Source organism: Pseudophryne corroboree, chromosome 1 (assembly GCF_028390025.1).
Source record: "Pseudophryne corroboree isolate aPseCor3 chromosome 1, aPseCor3.hap2, whole genome shotgun sequence".
Taxonomy (NCBI): Eukaryota; Metazoa; Chordata; class Amphibia; order Anura; family Myobatrachidae; genus Pseudophryne; species Pseudophryne corroboree.
The window spans coordinates 81,144,893-81,166,434 of NC_086444.1; the positions used below are offsets into that span (position 1 = coordinate 81,144,893).

Sequence of the window (21,542 nt, forward strand, 5' to 3'; positions counted from 1 at the left end):
GATCTATATACTTTGTATGGCTTGCTAATCTCTCTCCAGGGGAAGCAGAACTGCCAGACATGCAGGAAAATGGACCGAGAAAGAACTAAAGCACTTTACAATGAAATCCAATTAGAAATGAGTCTTCTAAAATGAGAAAAGTCTGATAGGAGCGGAGGACACACTGAGATAGTGTTCTGTAGCATGTCTATGGTTAGAATAGCAGTGGGCAGACACCAACTCATGCAGGTGGCTTTTCCCTATAATTCATATATTGGTTATAATCAATAAGGGATCCTGGATGTTTTCTGCTTATATGCATGACGATTCCTTCTTTATTACCTGCCTCCCCACTGACTTTCCCTTTCTTCATAGCAGAGTATTTCATTTCTGTGTTATATAAGTAAGTGCAGAAATACAGCAATGTCATTGTATACTGTCTTCATTTATTTTCATTGTACATATAGTGGTCTATACCAATTAGTGATTATATATATATATATATATATATATATATATATATATATATATATATATATATATATATATATATATATATAATTATTAGGCTATTAGGCTTAGATTATGATGCAGCTGATTGGCCAGCCACACCACTTGTCTTACTACGAGACACTCCTACATAACACTCTGACACCGTTCGCAACTGTCACCGTGGTTACAGACACACAGGGCTAGATGCATCATGGCTTGGAAAGTGATAAAATGGAGAGTGAAAAAGTGCCAGCCAATCAGCTCCTAACTGCCATTTTTCAAACACAGCCTGTGACATGGTAGTTAGGACCTGATTGGCTGGTACTTTTTCACTCTCCATTTTATCACTTTCCAACCCATGATGCATCTGGCCCACAGCCTACTAAAGAACCATAAATTACGGTGGTGCAGGAATAGGGGTATTCCAAGGCCAGTTTCTTATGTGCATGCTAGACATTATCAATTCCTACCTAAATGGAAAATGACCGAAGCTGGCCAAATTCAACCTGTTTAAATTGTCATACTATAATTGACATACAAAAAATTCCAAATTACATGCACAGTCCATAACATAACCTGCATTTGTCCTCATAAAACTTTAGGGGGACATTTACTAAGCAGTGATAAGAGTGGAGAAGTGAGCCAGTGGAGAAGTGCCCATGGCAACCAATCAGCATTGAAGTAACATCTATAATTTGCATACTATGGAATGATACAAAGCTGCTGATTGGTTGATGGGGCAATTTCTCCACTAGCTCACTTCTCCGCTCTTATCACTGATTAGTAAATGACCCCTTAGCTTCTAACTACAAAGATGCATGCACACAGATGCATTTATTGTGCATGTGTGGTCCTATCCAACCACCTACACCCCAATGTCTTCCTTTTGGAGACTATGGACCCTGCAGCAGAAAATATATTTCTCTGACGTCCTAGTGGATGCTGGGTACTCCGTAAGGACCATGGGGAATAGACGGGCTCCGCAAGAGACTGGGCACTCTTTAAAGAAAGATTAGGTACTACATCTGGTGTGCACTGGCTCCTCCCTCTATGCCCCTCCTCCAGACCTCAGTTAGAATCTGTGCCCGGCCTGAGCTGGATGCACTTAGTGGGCTCTCCTGAGTTCACTATAAAGAAAGTATTTGTTAGGTTTTTTATTTTCAGTGAGATCTGCTGGCAACAGACTCACTGCTACGTGGGACTTAGGGGAGAGAAGCAAACCTACCTGCTTGCAGCTAGCTTGTGCTTCTAAGGCTACTGGACACCATTAGCTCCAGAGGGATCGAACACAGGGCCCCACCTCGATCGTCCGTTCCCGGAGCCGCACCGCAGTCCCCCTTGCAGAGCCAGAAGACGGAAGAAATCGGAGAAAATCGGCGGCTGAAGACTCCGGTCTTCAATAAGGTAGCGCACAGCACTGCAGCTGTGCGCCATTGCTCCCACAGCACACCCCACACTCCGGTCACTGGTGGGTGCAGGGCGCTGGGGGGGGGGGGCGCCCTGGGCTGCAATTAGTATACCTTAATGGCAAACTGCACATAATACAGTTCTAAACTGTATATGTGCCTAATCCCCCCGCCATAATTTTCATTAAAAAAGCGGGAGAAGCCCGCCGCTGAAGGGGCGGGGCTATCTTCCTCAGCACAGCCAGCGCCATTTTCTCTTCACAGCTCCGCTGGAAGGACGCTCCCCAGGCTCTCCCCTGCAGTATACACTACAGAAAGGGTAAAAAAGAGAGGGGGGGCACATAAATTTAGGCGCAAATTGTGATATAAGCAGCTATAGGGGGAAAATTCACTTTGTGTATAGTGTATATCCCTCTGTTATATAGCGCTCTGGTGTGTGCTGGCATACTCTCTCTCTGTCTCCCCAAAGGACTTTGTGGGGTCCTGTCCTCAGTCAGAGCATTCCCTGTGTGTGTGTGCGGTGTGTCGGTACGGCTGTGTCGACATGTTTGATGAGGACGCTTACGTGGAGGCGGAGCAGGTGCCGATAAGTGTGATGTTGCGCCCTGCGGGGCCGACACCTGAGTGGATGGATATGTGGAAGGTATTAACCGACAGTGTCAACTCCTTGCATAAGAGGTCCGATGACGCAGCTTTGGGACAGCCGGCATCTCAGCCCGCGCCTGCCCAGGCATCTCAGAGGCCATCAGGGGCTCAAAAACGCCCGCTACCTCAGATGGCAGACACAGATGTCGACACGGAGTCTGACTCCAGTGTCGACGAGGATGAGACAAATGTACAATCCACTAGGGCCATCCGTTGCATGATTACGGCAATGAAAAATGTGTTGCACATTTCTGACATTAACCCGGTTACCACAAAAAAGGGTATTATGTTTGGGGAGAAAAAGCAGCCAGTGACTTTTCCCCCATCTGATGAGTTAAATGTATTGTGTGAAGAAGCGTGGGGTTCCCCAGATAAGAAACTAGTAATTTCTAAGCGGTTACTAATGGCGTACCCTTTCTTGCCAACGGATAGGTTACGCTGGGAGACATCCCCTAAGGTGGACAAGGCGCTCACACGCTTATCAAAAAAGGTGGCACTGCCTTCTCAGGATACGGCCGCCTTAAAGGAGCCTGCAGATAGAAAGCAGGAGGCTATCCTGAAGTCTGTGTATACACACTCAGGTACTATACTGAGACCTGCTATTGCTTCCGCATGGATGTGTAGTGCTGCAGCAGCGTGGTCTGATTCCCTGTCTGATAACATTGATTCCCTTGACAGGGACACTATATTGCTAACCATAGAGCATATTAAAGACGTAGTCTTATATATGAGAGATGCACAGAGGGACATTTGCCGGCTGGCATCTAGAATTAATGCAATGTCCATTTCTGCCAGGAGAGTATTATGGACTCGGCAGTGGACAGGTGATGCTGATTCTAAAAGGCACATGGAAATTTTGCCTTATAAGGGTGAGGAATTGTTTGGGGACGGTCTCTCAGACCTCGTATCCACAGCAACAGCTGGGAAGTCGACTTTTTTACCTCAGGTTCCCTCACAGCCTAAGCAAGCACCGTATTATCAAGTACAGTCCTTTCGGCCTCAGAAAGGCAAGCGGGTTAGAGGCGCGTCCTTTCTGCCCAGAGGCAGAGGTAGAGGGAAAAAGCTGCACCATACAGCCAGTTCCCAGGAACAAAAATCCTCCCCTGCTTCCACTAAGTCCACCGCATGACGCTGGGGCTCCACATGTGGAGCCAGGTGCGGTGGGGGCCCGTCTCCGGAACTTCAGCGACCGGTGGGTTTGCTCACCGGTGGATCTCTGGGTTCTACAAGTGGTATCTCAGGGATACAAGCTGGAGTTCGAGACGTCTCCCCCTCGCCGTTACCTCAAATCAGCCTTGCCAGCTACTCCCCAGGACAGGGAGGTAGTACTGGTGGCAATTCACAAGCTGTACCTCCAGCAGGTGATAATCAAAGTTCCCCTCCTGCAACAGGGACGGGGTTACTATTCCACAATGTTTGTGGTACCGAAACCAGACGGTTCGGTGAGACCCGTTCTAAATTTTAAATCCTTGAACACTTATATAAGGAAGTTCAAGTTCAAAATGGAATCGCTCAGGGCGGTTATTGCAAGCCTGAAAGAGGGGGATTATATGGTATCACTGGACATCAAGGATGCTTACCTACATGTACCCATTTACCCACCTCACCAGGTGTACCTCCGTTTTGTGGTACAGGACTGCCATTACCAATTCCAGACGTTGCCGTTTGGTCTGTCCACGGCACCGAGGGTATTTACCAAAGTAATGGCCGAAATGATGATACTCCTTCGAAAGAACGGAGTTATAATTATCCCGTACTTGGACGATCTCCTTATAAAGGCGAGGTCCAAGGAGCAGTTGTTGGTCGGAGTAGCACTATCTCAGGAAGTGCTACAACAGCACGGCTGGATTCTGAATATCCCAAAGTCGCAGCTGGTTCCTACGACGCGTCTACTGTTCCTGGGTATGATTCTGGACACAGAACAGAAGAAGGTGTTTCTCACGGAGGAGAAGGCCAAGGAGTTGTCATCTCTGGTCAGAGACCTCCTGAAACCAAAACAGGTGTCGGTGCATCACTGCACGCGAGTCCTGGGAAAGATGGTAGCTTCTTACGAAGCGATTCCCTTCGGCAGATTCCATGCAAGGATCTTTCAGTGGGATCTGTTAGACAAGTGGTCCGGATCGCATCTTCAGATGCATCGGCTGATCACCCTGTCCCCGAGGGCCAGGGTGTCTCTGCTGTGGTGGCTGCAGAGTGCTCATCTTCTCGAGGGCCGCAGATTCGGCATACAGGACTGGGTCCTGGTGACCACGGATGCAAGCCTCCGAGGTTGGGGGGCAGTCACTCAGGGAAGAAACTTCCAAGGACAATGGTCGAGTCAGGAGGCTTCCCTACACATAAATATTCTGGAACTAAGGGCCATTTACAATGCCCTAAGTCAAGCAAAACCCCTGCTTCAAAACCAGCCGGTGCTGATTCAGTCAGACAACATCACGGCGGTCGCCCATGTAAACCGACAGGGTGGCACAAGAAGCAGGATGGCGATGGCAGAAGCCACAAGGATTCTCCGATGGGCGGAAAATCACGTGATAGCACTGTCAGCAGTGTTCATTCCGGGAGTGTACAACTGGGAAGCAGACTTCCTCAGCAGGCACGACCTCCACCCGGGAGAGTGGGGACTTCATCCAGAAGTCTTCCAGCTGATTGTAAATCGTTGGGAAAGGCCACAGGTGGACAGGATGGCGTCCCGCCTCAACAAAAAGCTAAAAAGATATTGCGCAAGGTCAAGGGACCCTCAGGCGATAGCTGTGGACGCTCTAGTGACACCGAGGGTGTACCAGTCGGTTTATGTGTTCCCTCCTCTTCCTCTCATACCAAAGGTACTGAGGATAATAAGAAAGAGAGGAGTAAGAACTATACTCATCGGTCCGGATTGGCCAAGAAGAACTTGGTACCCGGAACTACAAGAAATTATCTCAGAGGACCCTTGGCCTCTGCCGCTCCGACAGGACCTGCTACAGCAGGGGCCCTGTCTGTTCCAAGACTTACCGCGGCTGCGTTTGACGGCATGGCGGTTGAACGCCGGATCCTGATGGAAAAGGGCATTCCGGTTGAAGTCATTCCTACGCTGATAAAAGCTAGGAAGGATGTGACAGCAAAACATTATCACCGCATATGGCGAAAATATGTTGCTTGGTGTGAGGCTATGAAGGCCCCAACAGAAGAATTTCAGCTGGGTCGATTTCTGCACTTCCTACAGTCAGGAGTGACTATGGGCCTAAAATTGGGTTCCATTAAAGTCCAGATTTCAGCCCTATCTATTTTCTTTCAAAAAGAACTGGCTTCACTGCCTGAAGTTCAGACGTTTGTTAAGGGAGTGCTGCATATTCAGCCCCCTTTTGTGCCTCCAGTGGCACCTTGGGATCTCAACGTTGTGTTGGATTTCCTAAAATCACATTGGTTTGAACCACTTCAGACCGTGGAGTTGACATATCTCACGTGGAAAGTGGTCAGGCTTTTGGCCTTGGCTTCGGCTAGACGTGTGTCAGAATTGGCGGCTTTGTCATGTAAAAGCCCCTATCTGATCTTCCATATGGACAGGGCAGAATTGAGGACTCGTCCCCAATTTCTCCCTAAGGTGGTATCAGCGTTTCATTTGAACCAACCTATTGTGGTGCCTGCGGCTACTCGGGATTTGGAGGCTTTCAAGTTGCTGGATGTAGTCCGGGCCCTGAAAATCTATGTTTCCAGGACGGCTAGAGTCAGAAAAACTGACTCGCTGTTTATCCTGCATGCACCCAACAAGCTGGGTGCTCCTGCTTCTAAGCAGACTATTGCTCGCTGGATCTGTAGCACGATTCAACTTGCACATTCTGCGGCTGGACTGCCGCATCCTAAATCAGTCAAAGCCCATTCCACGAGGAAGGTGGGCTCTTCTTGGGCGGCTGCCCGAGGGGTCTCGGCTTTACAACTTTGCCGAGCTGCTACCTGGTCGGGTTCAAACACGTTTGCAAAATTCTACAAGTTTGATACCCTGGCTGAGGAGGACCTTGAGTTTGCTCATTCGGTGCTGCAGAGTCATCCGCACTCTCCCGCCCGTTTGGGAGCTTTGGTATAATCCCCATGGTCCTTACGGAGTACCCAGCATCCACTAGGACGTCAGAGAAAATAAGATTTTACTCACCGGTAAATCTATTTCTCGTAGTCCGTAGTGGATGCTGGGAGCCCGTCCCAAGTGCGGACCTCTGCAATACTTGTATATAGTTATTGCTTAACTATAAGGGTTTTTTGTTCTGAGCCATCTGTTTAATGAGGCTCAGTTGTTGTTCATACTGTTAACTGGGCATAGTTATCACGAGTTGTACGGTGTGATTGGTGTGGCTGGTATGAGTCTTACCCTGGATTCCAAATCCTTTCCTAGTAATGTCAGCTCTTCCGGGCACAGTTTCCCTAACTGAGGTCTCGAGGAGGGGCATAGAGGGAGGAGCCAGTGCACACCAGATGTAGCACCTAATCTTTCTTTAAAGAGTGCCCAGTCTCCTGCGGAGCCCGTCTATTCCCCATGGTCCTTACGGAGTACCCAGCATCCACTACGGACTACGAGAAATAGATTTACCGGTGAGTAAAATCTTATTTTTTTTTTCTTTAATTAAATGAACTAGAAGTCTTGAACAAATCATAGGATGTAATGAAGCTCAAGTTCGGAGGCTGTGCGGGATGCCGGCCAAACTCAGACATTTGTTTAAAAGGGCAATCATTACAAGGCATGGTTTAGCCTAGTAAATGATTGCCCCTCTAAAATAACGTCCAAGTCCGGCTTGCATCTCGCCGAGCCGCCGAACCCGGACTTCATTACATTGCACACAATGGGCCGGACGTAAAGGATTGCGAGGAGGCCGGAGCTCCAAACTCATACGTTTTTTTAAAGCAGCAAACGTTAACAAGGCAAAACCAGGTTGATTTTACCTTGTAAATATTTGCTGCTTTAAAAAAAAACTTACGAGTGTGGCCGAAGTTCGGAGCTCCAGCCGTCTCGCACTCCAATACATCCGGTCCCATGTGTCTAAGAACCACAAAATTATATTTAATACATATGAGTGTTTAGAGTCACAGTACTCTGTTCTTTGGATCCCTTACTTATAAACGGCTAATAATGGGCTGATATGAATATTTATGCCATGCCGTGTTCCTGGCAAAATGCATCTAAGACTGCAGCAGTATGAGAGTATTATAGGTCATATACTGTAACAGGAGCAATACAAATGTAATATTTTCCCTAGGAGGAACAGGATTGCCAGACGCATCCACCACAGTGACCCAGGGGCCAGAATAAATGAGGGCGACTGTTGGATTTGTTACTTGCTGACATTTTCATCCTGTTAGCTCTCTCTAGATTTACGTTTAGCTGAAGGGAGTGAAACATTGGAATGTACAAACATTAAATAAGAAACTAGGGGGAGAATAGTAAGACATGGTCCCAAGGCCAAGAGTGACTGATTATCTTGCTACCTGTATAAGGTTGAGCAGGTACGGGTGGATTGTAATTTTATTCTAGAACCGTAAGTGACCTTTCTCCCATATTGTGATCCTATGTTCCGTAGTAACGCAGCTGGAGACGGTGGACGATAAGCAGAAGCATTCCTATCTTCCTACCCCATGGCCTCTGCACTACTAATTCTATAAAATCAGCAATGCTTGCACATTTTAGTAAATGAGACAATGGCCCAAATGTAAAAGACTCTGATGTGTTGGTCCCAGTGATACATTTAAAGCAGCAATTCACTTTAAATAAAAGACCAAGCTGTTTTTGCCTTTAAAACTAATTGCCGTTTTAAATCTAACCGCTATAATCGCCAGAAACGCGCCTACACCAGCCAATCAGGCTGAACTCTTGCACTGCAAACATCCTTTTTGCACCTATGCTCCATTGTAAATTCCCCGCTCAGAAACTACCCAAAAATCTGGAAATACAAGTAAGAATTCTGGAACGGACACATACCACATTGTAGGCAGTTTGTACGTTTATGATCCAAATAACACAATGGAACAAAGACAATACAAACATGAAATAAAGATAAAATGACGGGTTCCTTTATCAACTTAATCATTTCTGTTCTCCCTTATCTTTCCTACTCTTTATTTATACCTGGTCATGGGCGAGACTACATCATTGGTATACCCAATGGAGCTATACATTAAACCGATACAGAATGAGATCAGATTCATGATTTGCAAAAGTTCTATAATGGGTGACGTGTTTATAACGCCTCTTTGGACCCTTCGGCAGGAACCTAGTGTGTCCATTTATGAATGCTGCCCTTTATCTCGATGGAAATGGATATCCCTCCACTGTTTATTACTTTACTCATGTAAGAGCAGTAGGAGAAGCCAAACATAAATACGGGAACCATAAAGTTTTAATATTCAATATTTCAAAATGGGGCCTACAGGAACCTGGTAAGCTGAGCCTCGCTTTCCCCTGTCAATCCTTACTTTCCCGTGTGTGTTAAAACAAAAATTGCCTTTTACCTCTCCCTTGTGCTGCCACCTTTTTCCTGCTACCTGGCAGGAGTTTTCTGCTGCCAGAGGCCCACACTTCCCCACCATGCTGAGTCGATATCTGGTACAGCAAGCCACTGGGTAGAAAAAGCCGACATAGTATTTAAAGCAGCAGGAAGAATATCTTGGAGGCTTTTGGAGATAGCATCCTTTATGGAAAAAAAAAGTGGTCGGGTTACCCATGGTGAATGGCCAAACTACCATGAAGCGGTGCGGTAATTTGGTCCTTGCCCATAGTAATCGACATTTCTTATAAAGGATGTAACCAAGGAAAGCGTTAGGCGTGTATTGTTATTTTATTATTCGCTGAGGACTGTGCATCAAATTGTTGAAATGTAACTGGAAAAGTATAAGGCGAGCTGAAACGTGAAATGAAAAGAGGTAAGATTAACAGTGTTGATAAATATCAATATATATATCAAAACAAGTAGTCTTGCTATAATATCCCATTAATGCGGGACACATTACACGGGTTCTGTCACTGGCTAAATTCAAGTCTGTATTTTATCTGGATTCAATCAGCTATAACAAGCTAAATTCAAGCCTGCATTTCACCTGGTTTCAATCAGCCATAGCAAGCTAAATTCAAGTATGCATTTTACCAAGTGTGGTATAAGGCTGGGGACACACATAGCGGCCAAGCGGGTCCCGTTCAGAGGGATCTGATTGGCCGGTAGTAGCCTGCACATGGGCTCTGATGCAGACGTTCACACATATGCGGCGGTGCAGTTGAACCGGATGACAGGACGACGAGATTTCAAGTTGAACACATATATTTAAATGTATGTGTTAAAGTGCGGCACAGCCCGACGTGGCGCTGGCCGGATCCTGTTCTGCGGCATCCGGCAGAGCAGGATCCATATGAACACAAAACCCAACTTTTGGTCAAGCGGGTCCCACTCAGGCCACTATGTGTGGCCCCATCCTAATAGATCTACACAAATTAGATAGACAATCAATATCTCGACCCCATATGGGTGACATTCAATAGGTCGACAGGTAAAAGGTCGACTGTGTCTAAGGTTGACAGGCTTAAAATGTCCACACGGAAATGATCAACACAAAAAAGGTTGACAAAAGTCTTTTTTATATTGTTTTGGTCAACTTATTGACTGTTTAACTGGACACTGTCTATCTATGCATTACAGCCCCATTTCACCTGGTTTCAATCAGCCTCAGAACCTGTGGAAATCACAGGAGTCCCGGATTAAAGGGATATTATGGCCCCCCTACACATATGACTATAAATAGTGTGAGCCTTCGGGAGTAGCTACAAAACAAGTGGCTCTGGCTATTAAATAAACCATAAGCAAAACTGGGAAATGTTTTCAAACCAGAAATCCAGCTGCCAAGGGAACAATCTTTTGTTTTTATTTTTTTTTAAATGGTGCAAGTTATTATAATCCATTGCAACCAATAATATATCATGTTTCATTACTCTAAGCACATTAGGTTGTTGCAAGCAAGTATCTGATTGGCTGCTGTGGAATACAGCACTTAAATGCTTGGAAACCGTGTGTACTGCCTGCACAGTTTCAGTGTTTCAGTTTTGTGGATAGGACGGTGGCTAAAATAGTGTTACAGTTGGACTGCTAGATCATATCATGTGACCAGCTATTTGCAAAAAGCTCGTATGTTTAAAAGTACACTCAAAATAGAACATTCTTTATGGCAGACAGTAAGATGGGTGCTGTGTGGGTTCATCGCGCAGCCAATACTACTGGTTTTTAATATGCAAAAGGTTCTTATACGTGTCTGTTTTCCCTATCTGAATCTTATTTTCCTGTAAGTCAGAATCCTGGTATAACTACATTAGCAAGATAGGTGAGCATTGGTTCCTACAACTCTCAAAACTGTGTGGCCTGAGTGATCTTTAGGTCTCATGGATGAAACAGTTTTTAATCTTTGAGGGCGAGATGCATGACGCGCATCTCGCCACTCTTAGCAAGCATTGCGGCGTTTATTAACTTTGTATGCTTGAAAAAAATCACATAAGACATCTCTCCCGGTAAGAGCTGCCCTTTGCGATACTAGGACTTGCAGGTTTTGGGCCCAGCAGTCTTTCTGCGCATGCGTCGAGTGATGCACGGACCGCGGGGGTACTGGGTGGCATCCGATTGGATCCCTCTCGTGAAATATGGAAAGATGCCCATGGGCTTCTATAGGGTAACGCCATCTGCAGATGGCATTGCACACCTCATTCAAGCTCCGGAATGTCACACATTCTGAAACTAGGTGCACATGTGATAAGTTCAGTAAAACTATATTTTCAGAGTTTTGGGAGCATTTTCAGGTATAATGCATCCCCACCCTAAATGAGATACTGCACTGTATATGCACCAATTACTAGTCACAGTCTCACTGTAAGAGTGCCTCTCCCTATGCTTGGAGGACCCACGGTGCTAGGAATGTGGCTTCGGCTGCCTAACAGAATGCAGAGCTCTACCTATTCGCGATCGGAATGGTCCAATGCCACTGGAGGCGACGTCGTTCAGTCTCAGATATCCGCGTCCCCTTTCTGTCCAGGACTGATTTTCTTTGTTAAAAAGAAAGAGCTTGCAATTAACCTAGAACAGAAAAAACAGAAAAGACCAAATTAATTTGCAATAGACAATAAAACAAAAATATCTATCTATCTAATAATAGTAGTAGTGACCCACCTGCAGCACATTGCGCTCGGACTCCTCCCCGGTGATAACTTCCACTTGATCCAGTTCGTACTTCTGTCTGGGCCGGGAGGTGTACGCCGCGGCTGATTCTATTAGGCTTTTATGGGATCTGTGTTCTACAAAACAAATCTCAAGTCAGCTTTGCACATCACAGCAAGTATGACAAATGGAAAAGCACGTGCATCTTATACTGTAACCCCACAGCTGTCTTATACTGTAACCCCAATTTCCATGAGCTGTCCCAGTTTTTGGGGATTTGCCCTTGAAAGAACCCTGAATTTTTTTTAGCATTGTATCCATATTAACGTCTACTGACCAGCAGTGACTTCTGCCAGCTCTTCATGATACACAGAAACCAGTATTGCGTCTTATTCTGATCACTAGTGCGAGAACAGTATGATGCACGGGGACCCTGGATACTGGCGGTGGCATTACAGGCGCTAAACTAGTTAGAAAAGCAATAGACTGACTACCACTATGGATGCACTAGCCCACGCATTGCCCACACATGGCTGTGCCTATGCACTGTAAGCTTGCGAGCAGGGCCCTCCTACCTCTGCGTCTGTTGTTACCCAGTCTTGTTTTATTACTGCGTAGTTCCCAATTGTAAAGCACAACAAAATATGCTGTCACTATATAAGTACCTGTAAAGAAAATGAAATCATCTACAACTTTATACTAATTCCTAAATACTAAGGGGTCTATTCATGTAGAAAACGAAAACAGAATTGCTACTTATCACTATACATCGCATCGCTTCGATGCGATGTATAGCTGTGATAAGTAGCAATTCATGTATACTTACCCTTCCGACGATGCGCTGCGGTGTCTGGGGCTCCTGCAGTGAGGTCATCTCCAGCGGTCCATCCCTGCGATGCGCGGAGTCCAGCGGCGGGTCCCTTTGCGCATGCGCAGGGTGTTGACCTCCCGGCCGGCCGCAGTGGTTGCTGGGAGGTCGGGGGGCGGAGCCAGCGCGAGGTGCAGAGCAGCGATCAGGGAAGCATTGAGCTTCCCTGATGTCTCCGTACTACAGTTCAGGTTACGCCGTCCTGAGATGGCGAACCTGAACTCCACGGAGAAGCGGAAAGCAGAGCTTTCCGCACCTTCATGAATCGCACTCACCATACAGAGGTATGGTGATGCGATTAGGCCACAGAGCGGGGGTGCCGCTGGGGAAGTCAGGGACTTCTCCACGGTAACCCGCTCTGTGAATTGCGGTAAGCAGAGAAAAGCCCTGTTTAACGCAAAACAGGGCTTTTCTCTGCTGCATGAATAGACCCCTAAGTGACTAAGGGGGAGATCAAACCTTGGAGAGAGATAAAGTCCCAGCCAATCAGCTCCAAACTGCCATGTCACAGACTGCGTTTGAAAAATGAGTTAGGAGCTGATTGGTTGGTACTTTATCTCCATCCACTTTATCTCTCCCCAAGGCTTAGTACATAGTCCTCTTTATCTCTCTCCAAGGCTTAGTAAATAGACCTCTTTAACTCTCTCCAAGGTTTGTTATAGCTAACCCTAGGACACTTTGGGGGAGATTTACTAAGTCTTGGAGAGTGATAAAGTGAAGCGTGATAAAGTACCAGCCAAACAGCTTCTAATTGTCATGTTACAGGCTGTGGAGCTTATTTAACAATGCATTTTAGCTATTTAAAACTTGTTGCGTATGATAATTGGTGTCCCAGACAATCAGCTCCCAATTGTCATTTTTTTTCAAACACTTGACAGTTTGGAGCTGATTGGCTAGATCACAATTTACTGTTGCCTCTATAAGTGAACTTGGATGTATCTATGATGTGAATAAGGAACTAAGGGGTACATTTACTAAGCAGTGATAAGAGCGGAGAAGTGAGCCAGTGGAGATATTTCCCCATCAACCAATCAGCAGCTCTGTATCATTTTATAGTATGCAAATTATAGATGTTACTTCATTGCTGATTGGTTGCCATGGGCACTTCTCCACTGGCTCACTTCTCTGCTATTATCACTGCTTAGTACATGTAACCCTAAGGTGGTTATTCAGGACCACAATAACTCCATCTGTGGCACACGCGCAGGCACCGTCCTGTGCATGCGCCAAATGTGGTCATCACGCAATGAGTGCGAACGCCTATGCCTGATTGACAGGCAGAGGCGGTCGCGGGGCGGCGATGGTGCATTGCGGGGGTGGTGTGGGGAAAACAGGGGGTGGATGCGTGACGTCACACGCAGTATCTCCGATGCGGCTGCAGGGTGTCGGCCACAGTTACTGCGACCGCAATTACAGCCACTGGGCAGGCCATTCTGCATGCTGGGCGGCCCTTCCCTGTGATGGACGGCCCCCCAGCATGCAAAAGAAATTATTGCAGCCGTACTAAATAACCCCCTAAGGCCCAGATTTATCAAGCCTTGGAGAGTGATAAATTGCACAGTGATAAAGTATCAACCAATCAGCTCCTAACTGTCAATTCTCAAACATAGCCTGTAACATGACAGGAGCTAGTTGGTTGGTACTTTATCACCGTGCAATTAATCACTCTCCAAGGCTTGATAAATCTGGGCCTAAATTACTAAAAAAGTCTAAGTTCACAAATCGCTACTTATGACGAAGCATCCAAGTGACAGATGCACAGTGTGGCATATGGCGCACAAATAATAGGTGCATGAGAACACTTCTGTACATGCACCGAGACAGCTGCAAAGGGTTCATAACGAGTATTTTATAATACAGTATAAACAACTATGCACCAGGCTGTTTAGTTTAGTCTAGCTGCCTTCTCTGGAAACGGGCACCATATAAACTGTATAAGCAGTTCTAGCTAGAGAATGGGAGAGTAGCGATGAACTACATGGATTATTGAACCTTTCTATAAACATAAACTGTAAATAATGCACAGTCCATTACATGCAACGGCTAATATGCTTTCTGCAATATAAAGTGCAGTGTGGTGCACAGAGGAATATACAGCGTCTTACTCGGATAAGGCCAATTCCTGTTACACGATCCCCTGGTAGAAGTTGATTCCCGCTTGCACTGGGGGGCACTGGTTGGACTCTTGGAAATCTGAAAATAGAGTGAATAGACTTACACTCGGCTATAAATAAGCGCATGTGATTTTATACGGCACACAGCAGTTTTCTTCTTACTTTTCCACCGAGCCATAATGACAGTCTACTATATATTTAAAGAGATGTTACAGCAATATGTGCGCTCTTCCTTGCTGCAGGACAGAAGTCACGCATGGCCTACCAAGACATAGATTAAGAAAAAACAACAACATTTGAATATTTTAGGATATACCCAAACTCAGTCCTGAAGGCACCCCAGCGGTCCAGGTTTTAGGTATATCCAGGGCTCAGCACATATAGTTAAATCAAACTGACTGAGGTGCTAATTAAGTCAACTGTGTCCAAGCATGGATGAACTTAAAACCTGGACCGTTGGGGTGCGTTTGAGAACCTCTGCCCTAAGCAAATACTGAATACCTTTCCAAACAGAATGCGGGAACTATGAAACAAAATCCAGGATAAAATGTGCATAATGTAACTAAACTGATGGGACTTAAATGATAAAAATTACAATTAAAGTCAGAAAATTACAATGGCCTTGCACAATGGGCCTAATTCAGATCTTATCGCAGCAGCAAATTTGTTAGCTAATGGGCAAAACCATGTGCAGTGCAGGTGGGGCAGATGTAACATGTGCAGAGAGAGTTAGATTTGGGTGGGTTATTTTGTTTCTGTGCAGGGAAAAATACTGGCTGCTTTATTTTTACACTGCAATTTAGATTTCAGTTTGAACACACCCCACCCAAATCTAACTCTCTCTGCACATGTTACATCTGCCCCACCTGCAGTGCACATGGGTGGTCATTCCAAGTTGTTCGCTCGCTGCTATTTTTAGCAGAATTGCTAATAGGCCAAAATCCGGCAGTTCTGCGCATGCGTATGCACCGCAGGACGCATGCGCTAAGCAATTTTACACAAAACTATGCTATTTTACTCACGGGCGAATGTAGCTTTTCAGTCGCTCTATTGATTGGAGAATGATTGACAGGAAAGGGGTGTTTCTGGGTGGTAACCTTGCGTTTTCTGGGAGTGTGCTAAAAAAAACGCAGGCGTGCCAGCAGAAAACGCAGGAGTGGCTGGAGAAACGGGGGAGTGGCTGGCCGGACGCTGGGCGTGTTTGTGACGTCAAACCAGGAACTAAAAGGACTGAGGTGATCGCAATCTAGGAGTAGGTCTGGAGCTACTCAGAAACTGCAAGGAAATACTTAATAGCAGAATTGCTAATCTTTCGTTAGCAATTCTGCTATGCTAAGATACACTCCCAGAGGGCGGCGGCTTTGTGTTTGCATTTCTGCTAAAAGTAGCTAGCGAATGATCAACTCGGAATGAGGGCCATGGTTTTGCCCATTTGCTAACAAATTTGCTGTTGCGATCAGATCTGAATTAGGCCCAATAATATTTCTTGGAAATCCGGATCAGATCCATGAACCAAAATCCTGCTAAAAAAAAAAAAAGCCTAAAGTTGGACACAGTAACAAATCAGCCTCAATAAGACCCTATACCTAAGCTTTTCATACTATCCCTTTAAACTGAGACATCCATGAATTACACAGGCTCTGTGGCTGGCTGACTTCAAGCCTGCGTTTTACCCGATTTTAATCAGCCACAGAACCTGTGTAATTCATGAGTGTCCCGGTGTAAACGGACAGTATATAAGCCTATCTATGCCCAAACATAAGTGTACCAAAATTCAGAGAACCATTATAGGGATTATTAGTAAATGCTGTGGGAAAATGACCACTATAGACCAGTAATCATGGTGCATTTACAAATCCTACATGCTAATTCTCAGCTGAGGCTTATGCGATCCTTACTGTCATTGAACATGTTGACATTCACATTGTCAGAATATCGATTCTGTGAATGTCAGCAGCCGACATTAGGGTTAGATTATAGTTAGGCTGCAGTTAGGGTAAGGTTTAAATTCAAGATGAATGCAACATTGTATGGTTGACGTGTTGACTGTTGACATTCACAGTTAACATTTTGTCCATGTCAACAACCAGACCATGCGGGCCTGGCTAACCTGTTGCTCTCCAGATGCTGTGAAACTACAAGTACCTACATGCCCTGCCACAGTTTTGCTAGCAGGGAACTGTGGCAGGGCATGCTGGCATGTATAGTTTCACAACAGATGGGGAGCCACAGTTTAGTCCAGCCTGGCGTAGACAGTGTCGGCTTTCTATACCGCATCCTCCATTCTGTGCAGGCAGCTCAAGTCACATGACTTCTACCTTTACCAGGCTAACAAGCACATCATCCAAACCTTATATACCAACAGGATATTACATACCGTCATTGTCCAGCTAATATCCCTGAATCTTAAAGTCCCAGCAGGGAAATTACCTGCCCTCTCCATTGCTATATATATTACACTTTAAATATTACGCATCTCATTGACAATGCATTTTGTGTTTAAATACTTTTAGATACTGTAACTACTACAACTACACTGGATCATCTGAAAAACATAAACACAGTTGGGAGTTCTCAGATTCAGCGTCTCCCCCGGACAAGGCAGGAACTCACCATAACTCTCTTCTCCATGTTCTCTCCGAAGACAAAGTCGGCTTTGTATTTGTGCGGGACAAACATTTGCTCAGACGGCTGCATTCTAGAAAAAGAGAGAACAGTAAGAGGATTCTAGTCACAACAGCCATAACCACAGCCAATCCGCAGTCATAAACACTATGGGTGTCAGGGTTAACCTCGTCAGGCTTGGATATGGATGGGGCCACGGCCGTACTGGTGACCACGCGCTGGTACATGATATTTTAACGGCAACAAACCCCAAGAGGCAGACGAGTATTAGGGTCGCCCGGGGCCCACTTAGGAGGCGTATTCACAAGGCAATATTGTGCAACATTTCTACAAATGCTGAGCACAAGATCACCCCCCATACCCCAATTCACCCCTCCCATCGCCGGCAGCCAGTTTTCATAAAAGTCTTGTTTGTAGCAAGTTTCACAAAATATTTAATTATATATGCACCCAAAAATGTTCGTTATGGAAAATCTGGCACTTTATCGGGCAAAACCCTGAAAACCTTCCTTCCTCAACCTCTTTTCCCATCATTCACTTTCCTCTTTTCTCACATTCTAATCTTTAAATGGTCATTGTACGAGAATGCAAGACTAAAGTGGGGTCTCTACAACGGGTCTTGCATCAGCAGCGCAGCACAATTCAAACGGAAATATGGCGCACTGGCCATTTTTTCCATGTGATCTCTGCTTGGACTGTGCCATTTTCCCCGTGAAAAAGCTGCCAGGGCGACCAATCAACTTCTGTCATTCCAAATACTGTGCAAGATAAATGACAGTTGGAAGCCGATTGTTTCTTTGGGAAACTTTTCCACTTTATCTCTCTCCAAGGCATGATAAATATCCCCCTATGTATTAAAGGGAGACAATATACTCTTTACAGGCAATATTCCAATCCAGACTGATCAGAATAAGACAAGGTGCCAGGCGTGTACAAACACCAACCCTTACTCTATAACACAGGTTCTCAAACTCGGTCCTCAGGACCCCAAACAGGTCATGTTTTCCAGGTCTCCTCACAGAATCGCAAGAGAAATAATTTGCTCCACCTGCGGATCTTTTAAAATATGTCAGTGAGTAATGACTGCACCTGTGCACCTGCTAGGGAACTGTTCGGGGTCCTGAGGACTGATGGGTCTGCTTACTAAACCTTGGAGATTATCAAGTAGGCTGACCATATTATCCCTTTAACCTGGGACACTCATGAAATACACAGGTTCTGTGACTGCTTAAAACCAGGTGAAATGCAGGCTTGTAGTCCGCCAGCCAGCCAGCCAGCCACAGAACCTGCATAATTCAAGAGTGTCCAAGCTTAAAGGAATAATATGGTCAGTCTAGATAAAGTGGGCGGAGATAAAGGGGTAGATGTAAGAACCGTCACTATGGAGGAGAAGTGGTATGAACACATGTTATGGGCACTGATACCGCTTACCCCCCATGTATTAATGCGCCGCTGTGTGCGGAATATTGGCACTGCTATATAACAGATAGCACGCCAATGTGCAGGGCAATGTATGAACGGTCAGTAGATTTTAGATCAGTGGGGGGTCTACTGCCAATGGCTGGTGGGAATTTACTTTATAATGGGGTCCTATGGATGCGGGGGGATAGGGGGTGCAAAACACCCCCTATATTATTACAAATACTTTTTCTACTTTAATAAGTAATACAACAAAAAATAAGAATTTACTTACCGATAATTCTATTTCTCGGAGTCCGTAGTGGATGCTGGGGTTCCTGAAAGGACCATGGGGAATAGCGGCTCCGCAGGAGACAGGGCACAAAAAGTAAAGCTTTAGGATCAGGTGGTGTGCACTGGCTCCTCCCCCTATGACCCTCCTCCAAGCCTCAGTTAGGATACTGTGCCCGGACGAGCGTACACAATAAGGAAGGATTTTGAATCCCGGGTAAGACTCATACCAGCCACACCAATCACACTGTACAACCTGTGATCTGAACCCAGTTAACAGTATGATAACAGCGGAGCCTCTGAAAAGATGGCTCACAACAATAATAACCCGATTTTTGTAACTATGTACAAGTATTGCAGATAATCCGCACTTGGGATGGGCGCCCAGCATCCACTACGGACTCCGAGAAATAGAATTATCGGTAAGTAAATTCTTATTTTCTCTATCGTCCTAGTGGATGCTGGGGTTCCTGAAAGGACCATGGGGATAATACCAAAGCTCCCAAACGGGCGGGAGAGTGCGGATGACTCTGCAGCACCGAATGAGAGAACTCCAGGTCCTCCTTAGCCAGGGTATCAAATTTGTAGGATTTTACCAACGTGTTTGCCCCTGACTAAATAGCCGCTCGGCAAAGTTGTAAAGCCGAGACCCCTCGGGCAGCCGCCCAAGATAAGCCCACCTTCCTTGTGGAATGGGCATTTACATATTTTGGCTGTGGCAGGCCTGCCACAGAATGTGCAAGCTGAATTGTATTACACATCCAACTAGCAATAGTCTGCTTAGAAGCAAGAGCACCCAGTTTGTTGGGTGCATACAGGATAACAGCAAGTCAGTTTTCCTGACTCCAGCCGTCCTGGAACCTATATTTACAGGGCCCTGACAACATCTAGCAACCTGGAGTCCTCCAAGTCCCTAGTAGGCGCAAGGCACCAAAATAAGCTGGTTCAGGTGAAACACTGACACCACCTTAGGGAGAGAACTGGGGACGAGTCCGCAGCTCTGCCCTGTCCAAATGGACAACCAGATATGGGCTTTTTTGAGAAAAAAACCACCAATTTGACACTCGCCTGGTCCAGGCCAGGGCCAAGAGCATGGTCACTTTTCATGTGAGATGCTTCAAATCCACAGATTTGACTGGTTTTAAACCAATGTGATTTGAGGAATCCCAGAACTACGTTGAGATCCCACAGTGCCACTGGAGGCACAAAAGGGGGTTGTATATGCAATACTCCCTTGACAAACTTCTGGACTTCAGGAACTGAAGCCACTTCTTTCTGGAAGAAAATCGACAGGGCCGAAATTTGAACCTTAATGGACCCCAATTTGAGGCCCATAGACACTCCTGTTTGCAGGAAATGCAGGAATCGACCGAGTTGAAATTTCTTCGTGGGGCCTTTCTGGCCTCACACCACGCAACATATTTTTGCCACATGTGGTGATAATGTTGTGCGGTCACCTCCTTTCTGGCTTTGACCAGGGTAGGAATGACCTCTTCCGGAATGCCTTTTTCCCTTAGGATCCGGCGTTCCACCGCCATGCCGTCAAACGCAGCTGCGGTAAGTCTTGGAACAGACATGGTACTTGCTGAAACAAGTCCCTTCTTAGCGGCAGAGGCCATAAGTCCTCTGTGAGCATCTCTTGAAGTTCCGGGTACCAAGTCCTTCTTGGCCAATCCGGAGCCATGAGTATAGTTCTTACTCCTCTACGTCTTATAAGTCTCAGTACCTTAGGTATGAGAAGCAGAGGATGGAACACATACACCGACTGGTACATCCATGGTGTTACCAGAACGTCCACAGCTATTGCCTGAGGGTCTCTTAACCTGGCGCAATACCTGTCCCGTTTTTTGTTCAGACGGGACGCCATCATGTCCACCTTTGGTATTTCCCAACGGTTTACAATCATGTGGAAAACTTCCCGATGAAGTTTCCACTCTGCCGGGTGGAGGTCGTGCCTGCTGAGGAAGTCTGCTTCCCAGTTTCCATTCCCGGAATGAAACACTGCTGACAGTGCTATCACATGATTTTCCGCCCAGCGAAAAGTCCTTGCAGTTTTTGCCATTGCCCTCCTGCTTCTTGTGCCGCCCTGTCTATTTACGTGGGCGACTGCCGTGATGTTTTTCCCACTGGATCAATACCGGCTGACCTTGAAGCAGAGGTCTTGCTAAGCTTAGAGTATTATAAATTTACCCTTAGCTCCAGTATATTTATGTGGAGAAAAGTCTCCAGACTTGATCACACTCCCTGGAAATTTTTTCCTTGTGTGACTGCTCCCCAGCCTCTCGGGCTGGCCTCCGTGGTCACCAGCATCCAATCCTGAATGCCGAATCTGCGGCCCTCTAGAAGATGAGCACTCTGTAACCACCACAGGAGAGACACCCTTGTCCTTGGATATAGGGTTATCCGCTGATGCATCTGAAGATGCGATCCGGACCATTTGTCCAGCAGATCCCACTGAAAAATTCTTGCGTGAAATCTGCCGAATGGAATTGCTTCGTAGGAAGTCACCATCTTTACCAGGACCCTTGTGCAATGATGCACTGATTTTAGGAGGTTCCTGACTAGCTCGGATAACTCC

At 46.0% G+C, this 21,542-nt stretch overlaps 1 protein-coding gene across 2 annotated transcripts in view; it reads right to left on the reverse strand.

Annotated features, from left to right (window-relative positions):
- RANBP3L (RAN binding protein 3 like) overlaps positions 1 to 21,542 on the reverse strand; it is a 117,667-nt gene that overhangs the window by 26,907 nt on the left and 69,218 nt on the right. Inside the window, exons 9-13 of one of the 2 annotated variants that reach the window (XM_063961058.1) lie at positions 17,264 to 17,348; positions 14,642 to 14,729; positions 11,681 to 11,805; positions 11,467 to 11,587; positions 8,991 to 9,097 (exon numbers count right to left, since the gene is read on the reverse strand). In XM_063961058.1, the coding sequence (XP_063817128.1) occupies positions 8,991 to 9,097; positions 11,467 to 11,587; positions 11,681 to 11,805; positions 14,642 to 14,729; positions 17,264 to 17,348 (526 nt within the window). The remainder of the gene's footprint in view (positions 1 to 8,990; positions 9,098 to 11,466; positions 11,588 to 11,680; positions 11,806 to 14,641; positions 14,730 to 17,263; positions 17,349 to 21,542) is intronic. The other variant, XM_063961050.1, reaches the window with a different exon arrangement.